We start from the raw sequence: 19,364 nt of genomic DNA, 5'->3' as shown, positions 1-19,364 counted from the left end.
ACGTCACTACCGGTGCGACTATAAATCAGCACCGGGAGAGCATGTCATTATCTTCTTCATCTGAACCTTGCGTCCGAAGCATGGCAGAGAGCTAGAGGACAGTGTCTCGTTCCCTACTCATGGAACTATGGTAACATACGTAACCTGAAACCGTTCCCTTTCGAGGGAACTTCGAACTGCGTCCTCTAGGGGGCGCTTTGGGGAACAGTATACCCACGCCGCCATAATGAGGGGAATGCAGACCAGAATCATGGCAAACACTAAGTACCAACTCTACCATTTCCATGGGAGTTGCCCCTGGGACGTTTAGACGACTGTCTGTGACAGTACCCCTTATGGCCAAAAGGCCTAAGCTACATACCTACATACTAAGCTACAACTTAATAATTCGGGCCTAGGCCCAAAGTAGAGCTGAAGGCTTGGAATCAGGAAAGATTCCATTAAAGGGATATGGCTAAGAACCTAGCATTTGTACCAAGTCTTGCCTGTCACACAGGGGCTACCGCTAGCTTACGCATAATCTTGCTGAAAGAGCTGTGTAGCAGAAATGACTCGAACCAGACAAATTGAAGAGTCGATCAGGTCTGTGTTTGAAACACGAGCCGAATTCCTCAGGAAGTCATAAATCAGTTCTAGTGCCACAAGTCCCAAGCAAGATGACCAACCAACTTGTTCACAGAACAGCTTTCAACATTAACACCACTAGAACAATTATTTACAATTTCAATTCGAAGAAGATCAATTTGGTGTCAAATTTGTTGTTCGTAATGGAAATGCAACGCTGGACATCACATGTAAAACGATGAGAGTTAAACACTTCCATTGACTTCCCCCCACCTAGCAGAACCAGACTGAAATTCCGAAGGGGGAGGGGGCTTTGAACCTCTGGTCTCCACAGAAGTCTTTTGTCAAGAGAATGGCAAAGAAACTGTCTTTTGTACATATATATGGACCAAAATTAACTCAAGACTTCTAAATGAATCAGTCCATTGCTTCACTCCATATTAATTTATATGTAACCGACACATGCTGTTAGTCATCTCTGTTTTTTGAACGCAGTATCAGCTTGCTTCAGCCTGCACGCCTGCTGCTACTTAGCCACGATGAGAAGAAACACAACTTAGTCTCGTCAAACTTTACTTCTTTTCTTTTCCATTTGAGAGTTTTGTGTTCTGAGTTAAGTTTTGTAACATCGAGTTTCAAATTCAACCCGCACACAACTCCGTCTTCAGCCAACGCCCAACCAGGGCTACCCAAGACGTCACTTCAGCGACTACTGAACTTCCAGCCAATCAGCGACATCGGACAACAAAGGGGACTCCCTTTTCACATGACATGCAAGTAACCTCCAGACTGTGACCTTTACTGGTGTATCTAATATAATTTTAACCTCATTGAGGAACTCAGTGCGAGGGCTAATTACGTGATTGATGGATGTTCTATGCAATTTACCGTATTGCTGTAAACTTGGGATTCCATATTTCCATTCTCTTAAACTCATATTTCCCTAACTTTCGAACTTCCTGCAACTTGTGTGAATGTGTGAGTGCGTGCGTTTATGTGTTAGATTAGTTTATATGTCTTAGATTTATCTAATAAAGCCTTATTCATATTGAAAAGAGAAGTATCTTGTGTTTTGTGCTTATAAGTTAATGTCGTAAACTGCCGATCTTGTTACTGTGCTAATTGATAGTGTTTTCACTATAGTTTGGATATTAGTATCCAGTGCAGATTTGATGTTAAACGGCTCGTTCAGTGAAACGCAGGGCGTCTCAGTGATCAGCAGTGAAACAGTGATTCTGTTCAAATTCCCTTTAAATTATTAAATGATTCCCTTTGAGCTAAATTGACCTGTTCCCTTACAGCTGTCTCAACAGTTCTGTAGTAGCAACACCCTTTTTAGATAGGTATCCGAGGATACATAGGTGGAGTGGCGTCCAAGATGAACGGGGCTTTTACCAACTCAAGAAAGGGCACGAAGCAACCGCGGAAAAAGTAAAGGCTCTTATTACAAGTGAATGGTAGCAGGTTGCTAAGGAACAGAACACAGAGAGAGGCAGTCAGAATGTAGCATGCATTACACTAGTGAAAACTTTGTAGTGAGCCTACTTTCATCATTTTGTATTTATTTTTTGAATGGAGTAAAATTGGTTTACAAAAAGCCTATTGTTAGCTGTGTAATAACAGCCCCCACACAACTTGATGTCAGTGGTTTCCACAACAATCATCACTTTGCTGTTGACCAACTTTGTGGCATTTACAAATCAATTCTTACAAATTAAGCTTGGCAAAAACTTGAGCACTGAACGCAACTGTACTGGGGCTGACGAGTCGTGAGAAGTGCGGATCCATTTACAAGCTTTTATTACAAAGAGACGTGGTCGAAACAGGCATGGGTCAAACAAAAAAGGTATATAGAGGGCAAGACAAAGAATATTCCTAGGGAAAGCATGGGTCTTCGATGAACGAACAATATCCAGAGGGCTAAGAAAGAGGGCTAATCGAGAATACAGATCAAAGGGTCAAAACACGAGAAACAGGGCAAGGCAGGAAAAAGACTAATCTATGAAAACTATAAACTGCAAAAAACTATGAAAACAAACACGGAATAGCTTGGTATCACAGCTATCACTAGGAGAGCGATGTTTGCAGAACAATACTCAGCAGTGTGTGAAAGGAAGTCCAATGCTAAAGCGTGTCTGATTGATTGTGCTATGTGTGTGTGTAATTGGTCTCAGGCGCATATGTGATTGTTATCAGGTGACTGTGATTGGTGCAATGGAGCAAGGGAAATGTAGTCCAGGGTGTACTGTGTAATGTGAGAGTCTATATTGTGGTTGATGACCGGGTGGTGAATAAACAAAAGTTCAGTGACCGGATCATGACAGCAACTTTCAATAGTCACATGCAACTCCTGCTACACCAGTGGTTATAGGTGCAATCATAACAAATGTGCATAGCTAAAATTTTGGCTTTGAGTCAAAGTTCAAACTTCACATTCTGTAAATAATAAACTAGACTGATTATCTTGTTTTTTACAAACATTTGAATCTTTTCTGTACTTTGATGTTTAAACGTAACAAGGTTGGTGCTTTTTTCAGTCACATATTTGCTGTTTAAAAGTATAGTCATTATTAATTATCATTATTATTAATTTGTAATGATTATTAATGATTATTTTTTTATTAATTTGTTAATAATGTTCTCATAGAAACTTGATGACAATGATGGCAACATTGACACCGGTGTATATGAGTTGATGGGCAGAGCAGGTATGTTTGTGTCTTCTTTGGTCTACTTTTTGTTAACACTAGCTACTTATTGTACTATATAAGAAAAACTGTTTTATCTAAATGAACACTACTGTCTATTGTGTATAATATTGCATCTAAAAGGATTTGTTTTAGATGCGATATTCATCTCTGAATACCCTTGATATAAATGGCTTATATTACCTACTAGACTGTTTAATTCTAGCCTAGAAGTCTAAGGTGTTTCTCAGTGTCAAGGAAGGATCCTCGGAAGCCAGTATTTCGAGGATGCTACGTCATCGACATCTCTTGAAGGACTGTTTCAATGTCAAGGATCCTTGGATTTTCAACCAAGGACTGAGTCCTTCGTTCGAAAAATATGCCATAAACAGGAAAGGATGCATATGTGTATCCTTCGCGCTCTCAAATCACCCACAATCCTATGCGCACAGCTTTGCTATCTTGTTCAAAAATTCAAAAATGACGAACGTTAGCGGAGTCGGAGTGTTAACGGTTTTTATTAAAAAAAAATATTTTTTTTTTATACAATTTTTTTATTTAATGTTACCAAACATTTGTTATAACTGTAGTAAATATAAGTAAAGTTTAACGTTTAAATGCCAGCATAAATTACTACCACCATGATATTGTAAATTATACAAATGGTTAACTGAACCGCACCTGTCATTTTACAATTGTTAACTTGGTTGCGTCATCGGCATTTCTTTTATAAATAACTAGTTAAGTTGTCCAAAGTAATTTAACGATACCATTCACAGCGTTATTCAAACAGACCTTTTCACTGACGTAATGACGCAATTACGTGCACTTGCTAGCCTGTTCCATTTACGTGTTCTCCGAATGCTAAAGAGGAGTCTCGCCTAGCCTCTGAAGGAAGTGACTTGGAACGATCAGTCCTGCCAAGGAAGTATTCTTGACTTTGACAAATGCCTCTAGTCTAGCCTAGAAGCCTCAGTAGGACTGAATTCAACCTCACTTGGGTTCAGCCTTCTGATTGAGAAGCACTATTTATTTTATTCTGAAATGAATCTGTCGGTAACACTTTATTAAAGGTAGTTACTATTATAATAACAATTAATTATGCTTGATTTCATGCAAGTGACCTTAACCCAATCCCTAATCCTAGGCCTAACCATGTAGTAAGTGCATGCAGTAAATTGATATTACTCAGTATTTAAATGTATAATTACATATATTTATTATTTACATTATTACACATTTCCCTATACAGGACACCTTAAAATGAAGTGTAACCAATCAGTTTTTTTCTTTTCTTTTTGAATGAATTGGTTTAGTGAACTATATATATAGTTTATGTTTTTTTGTTGGTGTTGGTGTTGGTGTTTTGGAAATCAACATATATTTGCTCTTTACGCAGATAATCTTTGGTTGGTTGATCCTAATGAGGAACACCAAAACAATGAAGATGAAAATGTCTATACTCCCATGGGTAGAGATGGGGAAGAGTATGACACCATCCTCACATCCAGCAGCTCTGTAGTAATAGTGAACCGCCCCCCTGCACCGACCCCTCGACCTGACTCCCTGCCTACCCCAGAGGACAAAACTCCCTTCATCGCACAAGGTTTTCATTTTTAATTACCTTAATTTTGACTTGTGGACAGTTTGAATTGAGCTGAGGACCATTAAATCGACTGTTGACACATGCACTTATTTAATTGCTTTTAGAGCTCTTTAACAAACACCATTGCCTTATATGGCATTACAACTTTTATAAATAATTCCAAGAACTGATGCGGGTCTAAATTATTCCTTCATTAAACCTACAGAGCTTCCATTTCACTCATTAAAATGGTTGTTGTTGCAGTGTTGCTCCAATTCAGTCAGTGCTCAGTATTTATAAATACTTTATAACATTCCAGACTGCTATTTGCACTCTAATCCTAAAAAAAGACCCAAATATGCACCATTCATTACAGGCAGCAATCTTACATTTCAATTTCAGATTCATGAATAATTTAAAGTGAAAGTTAAAGGTGCCAAGTGACTTGTTGTATTAGAGCTTTATAAATCATTTATACAATCCTGGAGCTGTATTCATGAAGCATCAAAGAAGCAGTGCTCTTGCTAGATCACAATCACTTTAGCTTCTTATGAAAGACATATCTCATGATCTTATGAAAAACAGTAACAGACCCTTGCTAGAGGTTTCTTACAAATCTTACATTGCCCTTATAACATATTTTTGTAAAAAAAAAAAAAAAAACCTGTGAGAACCGCTTTGCTCCTCCAGAGCATAAGAATAGGGTGCAAGCATCAAGAAAAAGAGAGAAAATGTTAATAGAATATTCACACTTAAAAGTCACCTTTATTTATTTATATAGCGCTTTTAACAATACAGGTTGGGTCAAAGCAACTGAGCAACTGCATTAAATAGGAAAAAAGTGTGTCAAAAATATAAAAAGCCAATTCATCATTGAATTCAGTGATGTCATCATCCAGCTTAGTTCAGTTTAAAGGTGCACTGGGTAATTTTTAGTGGCAACTAGTAGTGAGTTTGCGACTCCTGACATAAATTAATAAATAACTGTCACTGCAACAATGTTTTATCAAAATATTGGTCAAATATCGAAGCTAGAGTCTTTAAACTTTCAATTGATGCACAGTTTGTCCAGAACAAGTAAGAGAATGATGTTTAACGTGCTGTGAAAGTTAAGTGTAACAATAATAAACTGGGGCCGTCGGCGATGCTTGCACGTAAAGGATTTAAATAGTATCTGTGCAATAAAGTTGATGATATCGCTGGAAATTAAGTGTCCCCAACTAAGCAAGCCAGAGGCAACACCAGCAAGAAACCAAAACTCCATCAGTGACAGAATGAAGAAAAAAACCTTGGGAGAAACCAAGCTCAGTTGGGGGACCCATTGTCCTCTGGCCAGAAGAAACCAGTGGTTCAATTCCAGGCTGCCACAAAGTCAGATTGTGCAGAAGAATCATGTGTTTCCTGTGGTCTTGTCCAGGTGGCCATCTATGAGACAAGGTTTTGACTGTCTCTGGGGCTCGTCTACAGTAGTTGTCCTGGTCTCCACTGACATTGGTCATTTCGGTGTACATCTTCCTTACAAGCTCTGACGACTTGAGAAAGTGTTATCATCCAAAACAAACCATGGCTAACAGTCAGATTCAGCCGTATATTTATGGTCCAGAATCAGATCCAGAGGCTGAAATTTAACAAGAGCAGCAGCAACGATGTCTCTATGTGGTATGTATTGAAACTGTATATATTTGCTTAGCGGTTTTGGAAAATGACTAAGTTCCACTTTATGTCGTTTTTTTTTTTTTCTTTTTTTTAAGGTGTACATGTGGAAAGTGTATTTTGATGCCAACATCGCATTTTGTTTACTTGATGTGCTTACGCGTCGATAGCTAAGTTAACAACACAGAGATATTTGAAGCAGTTTTACTCACCGCCTGCGGTTCCAACACACGACCGTGACCCTTTTTCATTGGGACTGCATTATCCCAATGAAATCACATATGAAAATCCGGCGTCAAACTGGGCCTTTTTTGTAAAACAAGCATCTTCGAAATGCAGGGAACAAACAAAAACACTTGCACAACTCCGTTGATGCTCTGTAAAAATAAACTCCAACCACTGGTCCCTTAATGCTGTTTTTTTGGGGTAATCTGTGCAGGGTTGTCTTGCCCTGGCAACCAAAAACACACTTCTTTTGTGACATATCGCTCTCGCTCTGATCAGTGAATGTCTCTGCTCTCAGTGCTCTGCTCTACCAGAGCGCACGCTCTTCCGGCAGAAGTGCCCTTAGGACCCATGTAAGGAAATTCCGCTCCATCTAACGTCACACAGACCCATACTCGAAAAAAACTCCAAAAATACTCCTTCAAACGTACAACTTAATTTTTTAAACTTTGTCCATGTTTAGCATGGGAATCCAATTTTTTAACAGTGTAAAAAACACAGTATGCATGAAATAGCATATATATGTTATAAAATATACCTTAATTCACACCATGTTTTTGATATTATCGATCAATCTTATCAGATTAATTTTGATCGTTCCCTTTTATTTTATATCCGTGAGTGCAATACACCTGCATTGCGTTAGCACTCGTTAGCTTGTCATTAGTGTTTTCATTCAAACCTATCGCTGTTTTCTTTTCTCCTCTCCTCTCTCGCTCCAGTTTTTCACAAGTTCATCAAACAACTGTGGTAAGAATATTTAATCAAGCACGGTGAGTAATGGCTTCTCCTGCTATTGTTATTTGCATCTCTTGCCACATGTACAGTTTGTACTGTCGCAGATGAGTGATTCACATGTGATAAATGCAGGGAAATAGTTAGGCTGACAGAGAAGATTTCAGAATTAGAGACACACATCCAAACTTTAATTGAGGACAGTAAGAATGTTAGGGCTCCAGATACGGCTTTGGATACGTCTAGCTCAGGGATTCCTCTACATTGTTCGGTAGGGATGGGTATCGTTAAAGTTTAAAATGGTATTACTACTCTTACCGATACAGCCAACGGTCCGGTGCTTTAACGGTATTTATATCGGTACTTTGTGTTGTGTTACTTTGTGTTGTGTTAGGCAGTCAAAAACTTGGCATTTCTCTGTCTGCACATAATGCACTCTTGAAAGATGCTTTGAAAGATTGCTTGTGTTTCCGCCCTTACATGCAAAAATTTTGTTGCACTTATGACAACCAGCATTGCCTGCATGAACTCTAGTGAAGTATAACCACACTTTGGAACGTTTTGCTGTCTCCGCCATCGTCACTCTTTGTATTAAGCAGGAGTTTTTGTATTGTAAGGGGCTGTTCACATATCACGTCTACTCCTGAGGAGTCTGCCGTTGCTAAGCAGCCATGACCTGCTCTCTCCATGAAGACGTGGAAATTTCAGCAATGGATAAATGGATTTGCAGCACTAAAACTGCTTGAATTAGCACTGCTACTAAATTAATTTAAAACTCCACATACAGCTATCAGCTGTTCCTTCATCTTGGCTGAGCTTTTAACGTTGTTACGGAAAAGGTGAGGAAGTTACATGACCTGCGGTGTGCTTGTGGCATTCTGAAAAGTTGAGATGTTTTTAACTCGATGCGGTGTGGACACGCTTGGAAAAAACGAGCACGTCACACCGCATGCGCGTCGCGACCGCGTCGCTTCCATTCTGAGCGTGCATAACGCGTGCCTACATTTGAAATAACTAACTTGAGCACGCAAAAGACATGATATGTGAACGGCCCCTTACGCGTGTGTGCGCGCCGCTCTCTTTCTTGTGGTGTGTGTGTGTGACTGACCGACAGCCTCTGCGGCGCGCATGAGAGATCTCGCAGATTTCACAGACAAACGTCTTAATATTATCGCAAATTATAAATGTTTGTTAAGATAAAATGTGCACGATAACATTATTAAGCAAATCTCTTCGCAATCGTCACTCTTTATTATTAAGCGGGAGTTTTCATACTGTTATGTCTGTGTGCCGCGCTCGTTGTGGTGTGTGTGTGTGTAACTGACAGACAGCCTCCGTGGCGCGCATGAGAGATCTTGCAGATCTCACAGACTAATGTCTTAATATGATCGCACATTAGAAATGTGGTGAGATTTGGTGAGATAAAATGTGCACAGTAACATTATTAAGCAAAAATCCCTATTGTTCGGTTCCGGCAACAGAGCCCCTGCAGCAGGACAACTGGGTGACAGTGAGGCAACATAGTCGTGGGTCAAAACACCGCTCTTCTGTTCCGATCAAAACATTAAACAGGTTCTCCCCACTCAGTGATGCACCCAACTAGAAACCCGATGAAAGTGCTCTATTTATTGGTGATTCTATTGTAAGGGATGTGAATATAGAGACACCAGCCACCATAGTCAAATGTTTACCAGGAGCCAGAGCGCCTGACATTTTGGCAAATTTAAAAGTGCTGGCTAATGATGTTCGACTACGCCAGTCGGAGATCACTAAAAATAACATTAAAGAGGTGTGTGAACTTGCAAGCATGATGTCAGACACTGTATTATACTATGGGCCCCTCCTTGCTTACTGTGGTGATGAGATGCATAGCAGATTGTCATCAATCAATGGTTGGATGTCTAAGTGGTGCCCAAAGAATAACATAGGTTTCATAGACAAAGCTTTTGGGGCAGATCTGACCTGTTGAAAAGAGATGGTCTTAATCCCTCCTTGGGTGGCCCCACTCTTCTCTCTAGAAATATGGCACATAGTCTTAGAGTTTATACTTGACTACCTGGGGCCAAGGTCAGGAAGCAGACAGGCTGGCTAAACCAACCATCTGCTAGCTGCCTCACGTCACAGAGGTCAGTTAATTCTCAGCACATAGAGACTCTTTCACCTAGATATCACACTATAGAGACTGTGTCTGTTCCCCGAACTAGAAAATACAAAAAAACGTCCAAACCAAGTTAAGATTAACAAATTAATTGAGATTCAACAAATGAAAAACAGATGCAATACGGATAAACAAATGATAAAGCTTGGCTTATTGAATATCAGATCCCTTTCTACGAAAACACTTTTTGTAAATTCTATGGTCACTGATCATAATCTAGATGTGCTTGACAGAAATCTGGCTAAAACCTGATGATTACATTATTTTATATGAGTCCACCCCCCAAAACTACTGTTATAAACATGAGCTGTGTCTAAAAGGCAGAGGGGGAGGTGTTGCTTCAATTTATAACAACGTTTTCTGGATTTCTGAGAGGGCAGGCTTCAAGTACAACTCGTTTGAAGTAATGCTTCATATAACATTATCCAGAGAAACAACTACTGTATACAGGCCGCCAGGCTCACCATACAGACTTTATTAAAGAGTTCATGATTTTAATATCCATGTTGATAATGAAAAATATGTATTGGGATCAGCATTTATAGACATTCTGAACTCTATTGGGGTTAGAAAACATGTTTCAGGACCTACTCATTGTCGAAATCATACTCAAGATTTAATACTGTCACATGGAATGCAGTTTCATAACAAGGTTCGGGAGGAGCACGTCAGATACTTAGCCTAATTAACACAGGTGGAGCCACTTAATATAATCAACCTTAGGGTATAAATACAGCTGAATTAGCCTACCTGTCTCCATTGATGGTTTGTCAGCATCCCGGTTCGCTCCATCTGCCATCTTATCACAGACCCAATTTTTCTTCCACCAAGGAGATCCGTACCGGGGATTTTTCAGATCTGCTACTTTTGCTGATACCCATGATCATTAAACACGGCCGCTGAGCACCATCAAACATTGTCGCGACAGCTGCTCTTTTCGCCAAGCCACACGTCTTGGCCAATAGACCATGCAAAGCTCGAGCTTGCCTCGCTTAACACCACGATTGATCCGAACAAAACCGGGCTCTCCTCGAGTGCTGGAATCACACTTCAGTTCTTACCCACCGCGGCTCAGCCTGTCACAGCGACTTTTCCGACCGAGACGCAGTTTGAGGCTGCCTCCTCTAGCGGCGTAATCAATACATTTTCAGGTGAAGACGCTAAATACAGGTTCGCAGCTAGAAAGTAGTGCGGCAGCTGCGTGGAGTTCTGATCACATATGCCGCGTTTCCACCGAAATTACCCGGAACATTTTTACCAGGAACTTTTTTTCCCAGGAACTTTTTTCCCCCCAGACCTGTTGCTTTCTGCGTTTCCACCGCGGTGTAAAGTACCGGGTAGATTAGGCAAATGACTGGTGACGTAGGTCTGCGCGCGTTTCTCAATACAAAGTACCTCTGATTAAAAAAAAAAAAAAAAAAAAAAAAAAAAGTACGCTGATTTTGGACGTGCATCCTCGGTAGTTAGTTCAGACTTTGTGCATTCGACTGGGGAGTGTGATGTCTGCAACTACGCAAGTCCGGTAAATCTATAAACAGCAGCGTAACTATATACTATATATATATATATATATATATATATATATATATATATATATGATACTTAATAACTTCAGTCAGCTCGTCTTGGCTACTGCAATTTTCCCTACTGTATATTTACAATAAAACGAAATATGATATCAAATACCACTGCCTCCTTTCGTTTTCATTTAAGCATAATAACAACTGCAGAAATGTACTTAGGTCAGGGAAATGTGTATATGCAGCCATTACAATGAAAGAAATATTATATAGACTTGCCTTTTTTATTTTCATTTTAACATATAGATAAATTGAATACAGACCAAAGAAAACCTGTTAGATTTACCCCGCAGCTGAATTATATTTTATGTTTAACCACTAAAGACACATCAGAGCCAGCGGCGCATATCAGAAGGTCTATCCCAGGAGAGGCTGCTCTCTGCGGATACATGAGGACTGAGCTCCCGCTGATTGAGTGGAGCTCACCGTCTACGAGATCGGCGAAACACATTTTTAAATAGGCGCTGTCTTTAAAAATAAACCATAGATTTGAGTTTTAGACAACTACATTCTCGCCTGAAATACTTTTAAAATTACATTTCATGACACAATAACAGTAATATTTGAAAATTATCCGAATAAATGGTGGTTGAACTCAACCAATGCTGCGTGAACTCAGATCGCTTTGGCTACTGCAATTTTCCCCTCAGTATATATACAATAAAACTAAATAGGATATAAAATACCACTGCCACCTTTCATTTTCATTTAAACATAATAACAGCTGCAGAAATGTACTTAGTTCAGGGATAAGTGTAACGTTATATACAGCCATTACAATGAAAGAAATATTATATAGACTTGCCTTTTTATTTTCATTTTTACATATAGATAAATTGAATACAGACCAAAGAAAACCTGTTAGATTTACCCCGCAGCTGAATTATATGTTATGTTTTAACCACTAAAGACACATCAGAGCCAGCGGCGCATATCAGAAGGTCTATCCCAGGAGAGGCTGCTCTCTACGGATACATGAGGACTGAGCTCCCGCTGATCGAGTGGAGCTCATCGTCTACGAGATCGGCGAAACACATTTTTAAATAGGCGCTGTCTTTATAAATAAACAACAGATTTGAGTTTCAAACAACTACATTCTCGCCTGAAATACTTTTAAAATTACATTTCATGACACAATAACAGTAATATTTTGAAAATGTTGATCCGAATAAATGGTGGTTGAACTCAACCAATGCTGCGTGAACTCAACCAATCAGCATGTTTAGCGCCAAAGTCCCGCCCCCGAAAGTTCCGGAACTTTAAAAAAGTACCACCTCGCCAGCAGGGACTTTCTGGGGGGCATTTTTTTACCCGGAACTTTTATTTAGTTCCTGGTTCCTGCGGTGGAAACACACCAAGTACCGGACCAAGTCCCTAGTTCCTGGGTAAAGTTCCTGCGGTGGAAACGCGGCTATACGTATACGGAAATTTCAGATCCGATTTGAGCCTCGGATGCGTTCAAATATTTGATCTCTGCGACTAGACCGTATGCAAACGCCCAACCGGATGTGATGTTTTCTAATCAAATCTATCGGTGCAAGGTAGAACTGCAAATAACGATTATTTTTTCTGTCAACTAATCTAACAATTATTTTTATTACAATAAATTATTAATCTAATGTTCTTTTTTAATTAGTCATTGAATCCTTTGGAGAACTTTACAAAAATATATACAACTTCTAATATAATATTTCAACCTTTAAGTTTTTACAGTATAAAATAATAAAGAGGCAAAGAAAATGATTTTACTACGGTAAATATTAATTTTTATTAAACCACAGTAGCCATAAATTGACAGTAGTCATGAAATGTTCTTTAGCATCACAAACCATAAAATGTAGTCCGGGTTCTGCTATGGTTTAGCTTGGTTTCCAGAGATCTGGAGCTGATTCGGGGTAGCTCGGTGGTTTGTGACTGTTGTCTCGCAGAGCGCCGTCTTTTAAGGGGCCGTTCACTTATCACGTCATTTCCAATGTAGGCGCGCGATAAGCGCGCTCATAATGGAAGTGGCGCGATGCGCGTCGCGACTCACTCTTTTTCCAGGCAAGAATATCAGACCTGAACCAGGAAGTTGGTCACCAGATCACACGGTAACCAGTTAAATCGTAACCGGAGAGCGCCAAGATGTTTTCCTCTGAGGTGCTCGCGCATCGCAGTTGTGCTGCCGTGGTACACCATATCGGTTTTGCAAGGTGAACAAGGGCCATTTTATTTGTCCTCTTTTTAAAGTATTCCCATACAGTGGTCTCTGTTTTCGTGAAAGACAGCAACTTTCTTCATTCCCAGTATGCCGTTAAGCGAGATGTAAACAAACCGTGTGACGCGTCGACGCATTTCACGCACGTCGACGTAATCGATGACGTCGACGCGTTGTTGCGGCACTGCGAGGTCAGAATTACCAATATTTCGTTAACTTTAACATTATTCTTCAAACACAATTTATGTAAAATGGTGGTTTATAATAATTATGGAAGAAATAATTATTAAACCATTATTTATTTGATTAGCCCCATAAAACCTACGGTTTTATTTGGGGGTCATCTGATTTGTGACGATGTATTCATACATTATATTCATTAAAATCATTAATTTTACCATGGTGAACATGCCAAGGTAACAGTTGCTGCACGACCAGTTTGAAAGTTCTGCACGACTGCCTAGAGGGAGAAATATGACAATCGTGTCCAAATGTCGTGTGCCATGGAATGTGGCTTAAAGTTTGTTTAAATGAGGTTATGACATAGTTCTGTTGGATGACGATGCCAATTTTTACCATGAAGCCAAGGCTTTTTTCCCATAGTCGTCATCCACACTGAAATGTCCAAAGATATTATCTGCCTTACCGTGCATGTTTAAACCTCACACAGACATAAGTTTCATGCAATTAGTCTGGCAGGATCAATTTATTTAGGGTTATATTTCACCATTTAATGGCGCGATCGCTTAGAATTTATCTAATACACCACTACCCTCGTTTTGCCGCAGGACAGCAAGTGTGAGTAAAAAATTCTGTTGTCTTTCTAGGTCTATAATATTGAAAAGCATGCAAGTAAATATCTTTAGAAACTGCTTGGAAGTAAATAGCACATAACTGCAATTTATGTCATTGCCATAATCATGTCTATTGGTATGTTTTACAAGACTAAATTATGTTCATTGTTTTCAGAAGCCTCTGTTTCTAAAGTCTATACTACCATGTGAAACCAGTGTTTCAAATTGATCAGTTTTGGAGGCTGCTTAAAAAGGCTGGAAGGCCAAAACAAGAGGAATGATGCTTTTCCAACAGGAACGTACTAATGTGGACAAAGGCTTAAGGAATTGTCAAATTAGGCAACCAATCACTAAGCTGGCAACACAGTAGACTATGCATTAATTTTTTAGGTTGCCCCATCAAATGTTACTAACCTGTCTACTCTTCCCACAGCCAAGGAGGGGGAAGATGGGCCTAGTGGTTAGAGATTTTGACCCCTAACCCTAGGGTTGTGGGTTCTAATCTCGGGCTGGCAATACCATGACCGTGGTGTCCTTGAACAAGGCACCGAACCCCCAACTGCTCCCCGGGCGCTGCAGCATAAATGGTTGCCCACTGCTCCGGGGGGGTGTTCATGGCGTGTATCTCTCCTCTTCTTCTCATGCTCCCCTTTACTTATCTGTTTTCTGTATCTCCTCACTGCCGCAGCAGTGTCTGCTCCCGCAGGAGCCTTTTCTGTATCTCCCCACTGCCGCAATAGTGTCTGCTCCCGCAGGAGCCTTTCTGTATCTCCCCACTGCCGCAGCAGTGTCTGCTCCCGCAGGAGCCTTTTCTGTATCTGCCGCAGCAGTGTCTGCTCCTGCAGGAGCCTTTTCTGTATCTCCCCACTGCCGCAGCAGTGTCTGCTCCCACAGGAGCCTTTTCTGTATCTCCTCAAATCCTTTTTCATCATTCAATGGGTCGTTGGTTCTCTTCTGGCAAAAGTCGACATCACCTCCGCTTCCAAGTTATGCCTATTCATCCTAGGTGGTGGTGATAGTATTACGTACCAATTATAGTCAAGACGATATTAGACTCATTCTCCTATTATTGTATTTTATTATCATTATTAGGCGGCCACTACAATTCAGCTACCAAACTGCTCCATTATTTCATTTCACGCTTGCCCGTGCTTGCAAGGATGATTCGAGCCTGTAGGCGATGAAGTCCCAATCCACAAACAGACGTACATCGTCTGCAGATACAAGGTATTTCATTGCACTGTAACAAGTAATCTGGTATGCGCAATATTTTACACAAGCCTCACTAACTAAGTTTAACGCCTCCGTTATGTTAGAATGCATCTCATTCTTTTGTTTCCGTGGCGGTCTCATCATGAGGCGCATGGTCCGGACCACGTACGACCAATGCATCAGTTTCAACTAAACCTTGCTCCAAATATATTTACCGGTTTTGAATACTATATTCAACATGTTCGTTTACGTCCAAATTAGGGTTTAATTGTTGAACTTAAATGAAATCCTCTATTGTTTTACCATTGACCGATTTCCAGATCATTTAGATAGATAACTTCCTTGTGCAGATGCAGCAAATTTTTCACAAGACAAGCGAGATGACCGTAGTACCCGATTACATGAACTAGCTGTTTTAAATATAATAAATTCATATTTAACATCAGTTTATCAGTGCATCTGAAAGTATATTCTTTTAGACTATCGGTGATTCCATACGCTCTTTCTTTCACCCGCATGGTTTAAAACCGCAAAAAGTCATGCCATGACAAGAACAGAGTCTCTGTCTTCCTCTACCCAAGCACGATTACATACGTATACGTATCGTCAATCTCACGCACTGACAAGATGACGATTGACAATGGCCATATTGCTGATTAATGGCACTCATCTGAGGTACACTGGCACAGGAAATTCTATTTATTTTTTGTACACTTAAATTTTCAAATACAGTGACTGCACCAAGATTTTCTGACTTTATATCGGAAGCAGCTCATTGGATTCGTTAAACAATTATGCAGTAATCGTCATAGCATCTACCCTTTAGACAACCAAATTGTTCCTAGTATTGAACCCTGTCAGGCACTGCAAGAGTGCTTCCGGCTTGATCCAAACTTTGCCTTTTCCGTGTTAAAAAAAAAAAAAAAAAAAACCCTCCTTCACTGTCTGGCCCAATACTGGCCATACAACTTTACCTTTCTGTCTTACGTTCGGAGAGGCTTTCCCGTCTGATGCTGCGAGTAATTACCTCCCATCAGACATTGGTGAGAGCCTCCCGTCTAGACCACATTACTTTTCCTTTCTACGGTCGGCGAGGCTTACTCATTCGAAGTCGTTGCGAAGTCTCCCGGCCAGACAACTTTTTTCATCCTTTGGTCTAAAAGGCTTACCCATCCGACGCCGTCTGTATTAAGCTCCCTCGGGATGCTGGCGCGAGCCTCCAGGCCACACACCCTTACCTTTTCCTCCTACAGTTAGCGAGGCTTATCCGTTCGATGCCTTGAGTATTGAGCTCCCATCGGACGCCGGCAAGAGCCTCCTGGCAACACAACTTTACCTTTCCGTCTTACGTCCGGAGAGGCTTATCCGTTCGATGCCTTGAGTATTGAGCTCCCATCGGACGTCGGCGAGAGCCTCCCAGCTAGACAACCTTACCTTTTCCTTTCTACAGTTGGCGAGACTTATCCGTTCGGTGCCTTGAGTATTGAGCTCCCATCGGACGTCGGCGAGAGTCTCCCAGCCACTTAAACTTTACTTTTCCATGCTACGGTCGGGGAGGCTTACCCGTTCGATGCCTTGAGTATTGAGCTCCCATCGGACGTCGGCGAGAGTCTCACGGTCACCTAAACTTTTGTTCCTGTTTGACGGGTGGCGGTGCTCGCATGCGACGACAAGAGTCTCCACTTCCCGCCAAACTCTGTCCAAATCTTTTCCCACCCGTCTGGTGAGGCTTACCCGTTTGATGTTCTGAGTCCTGATCTCCCATCGGATGCTGTGAGAGCCCGCGCAGTCGGGTCTTCCTTTTCCCGCTCCCCGGCCAGCGAGGCTTACCCGTCTGACGCCGTTGAGTATTGTGCTCGTGTCAGATGTAGGCGAGAGTGCTCCCGGTTGGGTTTTCTTTTCTTGTTGCCCACAAACAGGTCTTATCCATCCGATGCCGTGAGTATTGATCTCCCGTTGGGTGTTGCAAGAGTCCTCTTTGTCGGCAGCCCAAAGCTGTTTATCTGCTCAAACCGAGAGGACTTACACGTCCGTCGTCCTGAGTCTTGATCTCCAGTCGGAGGCTTCATGGGTCCTCTCGGTTAGGTATCTGCCCTGGTTGCCCACTGACTAGCAGGGGCTCATTAGCCAGTAGGGCCTGTACGCCAACAACGTGACCTATTCCGGTCGAGACAACTCGGGCCCTCCTGGTCGGGCAATCCAATCACGTCGCTCCTCCGCTATCGGCCGGTGGGGCTCATCCGTTCCAATGCAGTGAGGTGCTCCGGTTGTGCAACGGCTTGAACCCCCCCGACCGGGTGCCCTAAATCACATAGTCCGACACAAGCAGCCGGTGGGGCCCATTTCTCCAATAGGTAAAGTTGCAATCACTGGAGTACATATAGGCCCTTCCAACCTGCTTTTTTAAATATCAGTCCCCGCCAGATGTCAAAGCTATTGTGGGGGGTCCTTAGTCTGGCGGCTGTCCTTTCCGCTATTGCTTTTTGGGGGGTACTCTAGGTTCGGGCCATTCCCGAGCTCGGAGCCCCTGCCCCGGACAGCACGCCAAATATGCACTATAATACTCCAGCTAATTACATGTAAGTGTGAACTCGTGAAATGCAGTTTCATAACAAGGTTCGGGAGGAGCACGTCAGATACTTAGCCTAATTAACACAGGTGGAGCCACTTAATATAATCAACCTTAGGGTATAAATACAGCTGAATTAGCCTACCTGTCTCCATTGATGGTTTGTCAGCATCCCCCCTCCATCCCCATCTCCTCCACTAGAGTTCATTTTACACTTTTACATATACGGGGGGGGGGGGGGGGGGTACTCTAGGTTCGGGCCATTCCCGAGCTTGGAGCCCCTGCCCCGGACAGCACGCCAAATATGCACTATAATACTCCAGCTAATTATATGTAAGTGTGAACTCGTGAAATTGATGTTGATAGTGTTGAAATTATGCAGCCAAGTGATGATATGTCAGATTATTATTAAGTTTAGTGCAAACGTCATATAGCCAAAATTGTAAATTCTACTTCTTGTTACAAGTATGGAAGAACCATCACTTCTACCACAAAATACTGCTTTTTAAGCTATCTCCCTGGTGTATCCAAATTCCTTAGCATATCCAAAACCTCAGAACAACTTGATGATGTAACAGAATCTATGGACTCTCTCTTTTCTAGCATTTTAAATATAGTTGCTCCTTTATGCTTAAGGAAGATTAAAGAAACCAGTATGACACCATGGTATAATGAGCATACTCACACCCTAAAGAGAGCAGCCCGAAGAATTGAGCGCACCTGGAGGAAAACAAAACTAGAGGTATTTTGTATTGCTTGGCGGGAAAGTAACCTATCCTACAGAAAATCATAAAAACTGCTAGATCTGATTAATTTTCTTCTCTTTTAGAAGAAAACAAACATAACCTCAGGTATTTATTCAATACAGTGGCTAAATTAACGAAACATAAAGCCTCCACAAGTGTTAACATTTCCCAACATCACAGCAGTAATGACTTTATAAACTAATTCTAAAATCGATACTATTAGAGATAAAATTGTAACCATTCAGCTGTCAGCTACAGTATCGCATCAGACAGTGCACTATAGACCCCTTGAGGAACAGTTCCACTCATTCTCTACCATAGGAGAGGGAGAATTGTATAAACTTGTTAAATCATCTAAACCAACAACGTGTCTACTCACCTAAAGGATTATTAGGAACACCTGTTCAATTTCTCATTAATGCAATTATCTAATCAACTAATCACATGGTAGTTGCTTCAATGCATTTAGGGGTGTGGTCCTGGTCAAGACAATCTCCTGAAATCCAAAATGAATGTCAGAATGGGAAAGAAAGGTGATTTAAGCAATTTTGAGCGTGGCATGGTTGTTGGTGCCAGACGGGCCGGTCGAAGTATTTCACAATCTGCTCAGTTACTGGGATTTTCACGCACAACCATTTCTAGGGTTTACAAAGAATGGT

The 19,364-nt window shown here is 41.2% G+C and overlaps 1 protein-coding gene across 1 annotated transcript in view; it reads left to right on the top strand.

The window, feature by feature from the left end:
* The first annotated feature begins 1,953 nt into the window (after window positions 1-1,953).
* LOC113078638 (B-cell scaffold protein with ankyrin repeats) overlaps window positions 1,954-19,364 on the top strand; it is a 41,245-nt gene continuing 23,834 nt past the window's right edge. The window contains exons 1-3 of the mRNA XM_026250969.1: window positions 1,954-3,084; window positions 3,212-3,272; window positions 4,651-4,857. Of these exons, the coding sequence (XP_026106754.1) occupies window positions 3,067-3,084; window positions 3,212-3,272; window positions 4,651-4,857 (286 nt within the window). The 5' untranslated portion in view covers window positions 1,954-3,066. The remainder of the gene's footprint in view (window positions 3,085-3,211; window positions 3,273-4,650; window positions 4,858-19,364) is intronic.

This window comes from Carassius auratus, unplaced genomic scaffold (assembly GCF_003368295.1).
Source record: "Carassius auratus strain Wakin unplaced genomic scaffold, ASM336829v1 scaf_tig00026160, whole genome shotgun sequence".
Classification (NCBI taxonomy): Eukaryota; Metazoa; Chordata; class Actinopteri; order Cypriniformes; family Cyprinidae; genus Carassius; species Carassius auratus.
The sequence above is the reverse complement of the archived record's forward strand: the minus strand, read 5'-3'. Positions and strand labels throughout refer to the sequence as shown.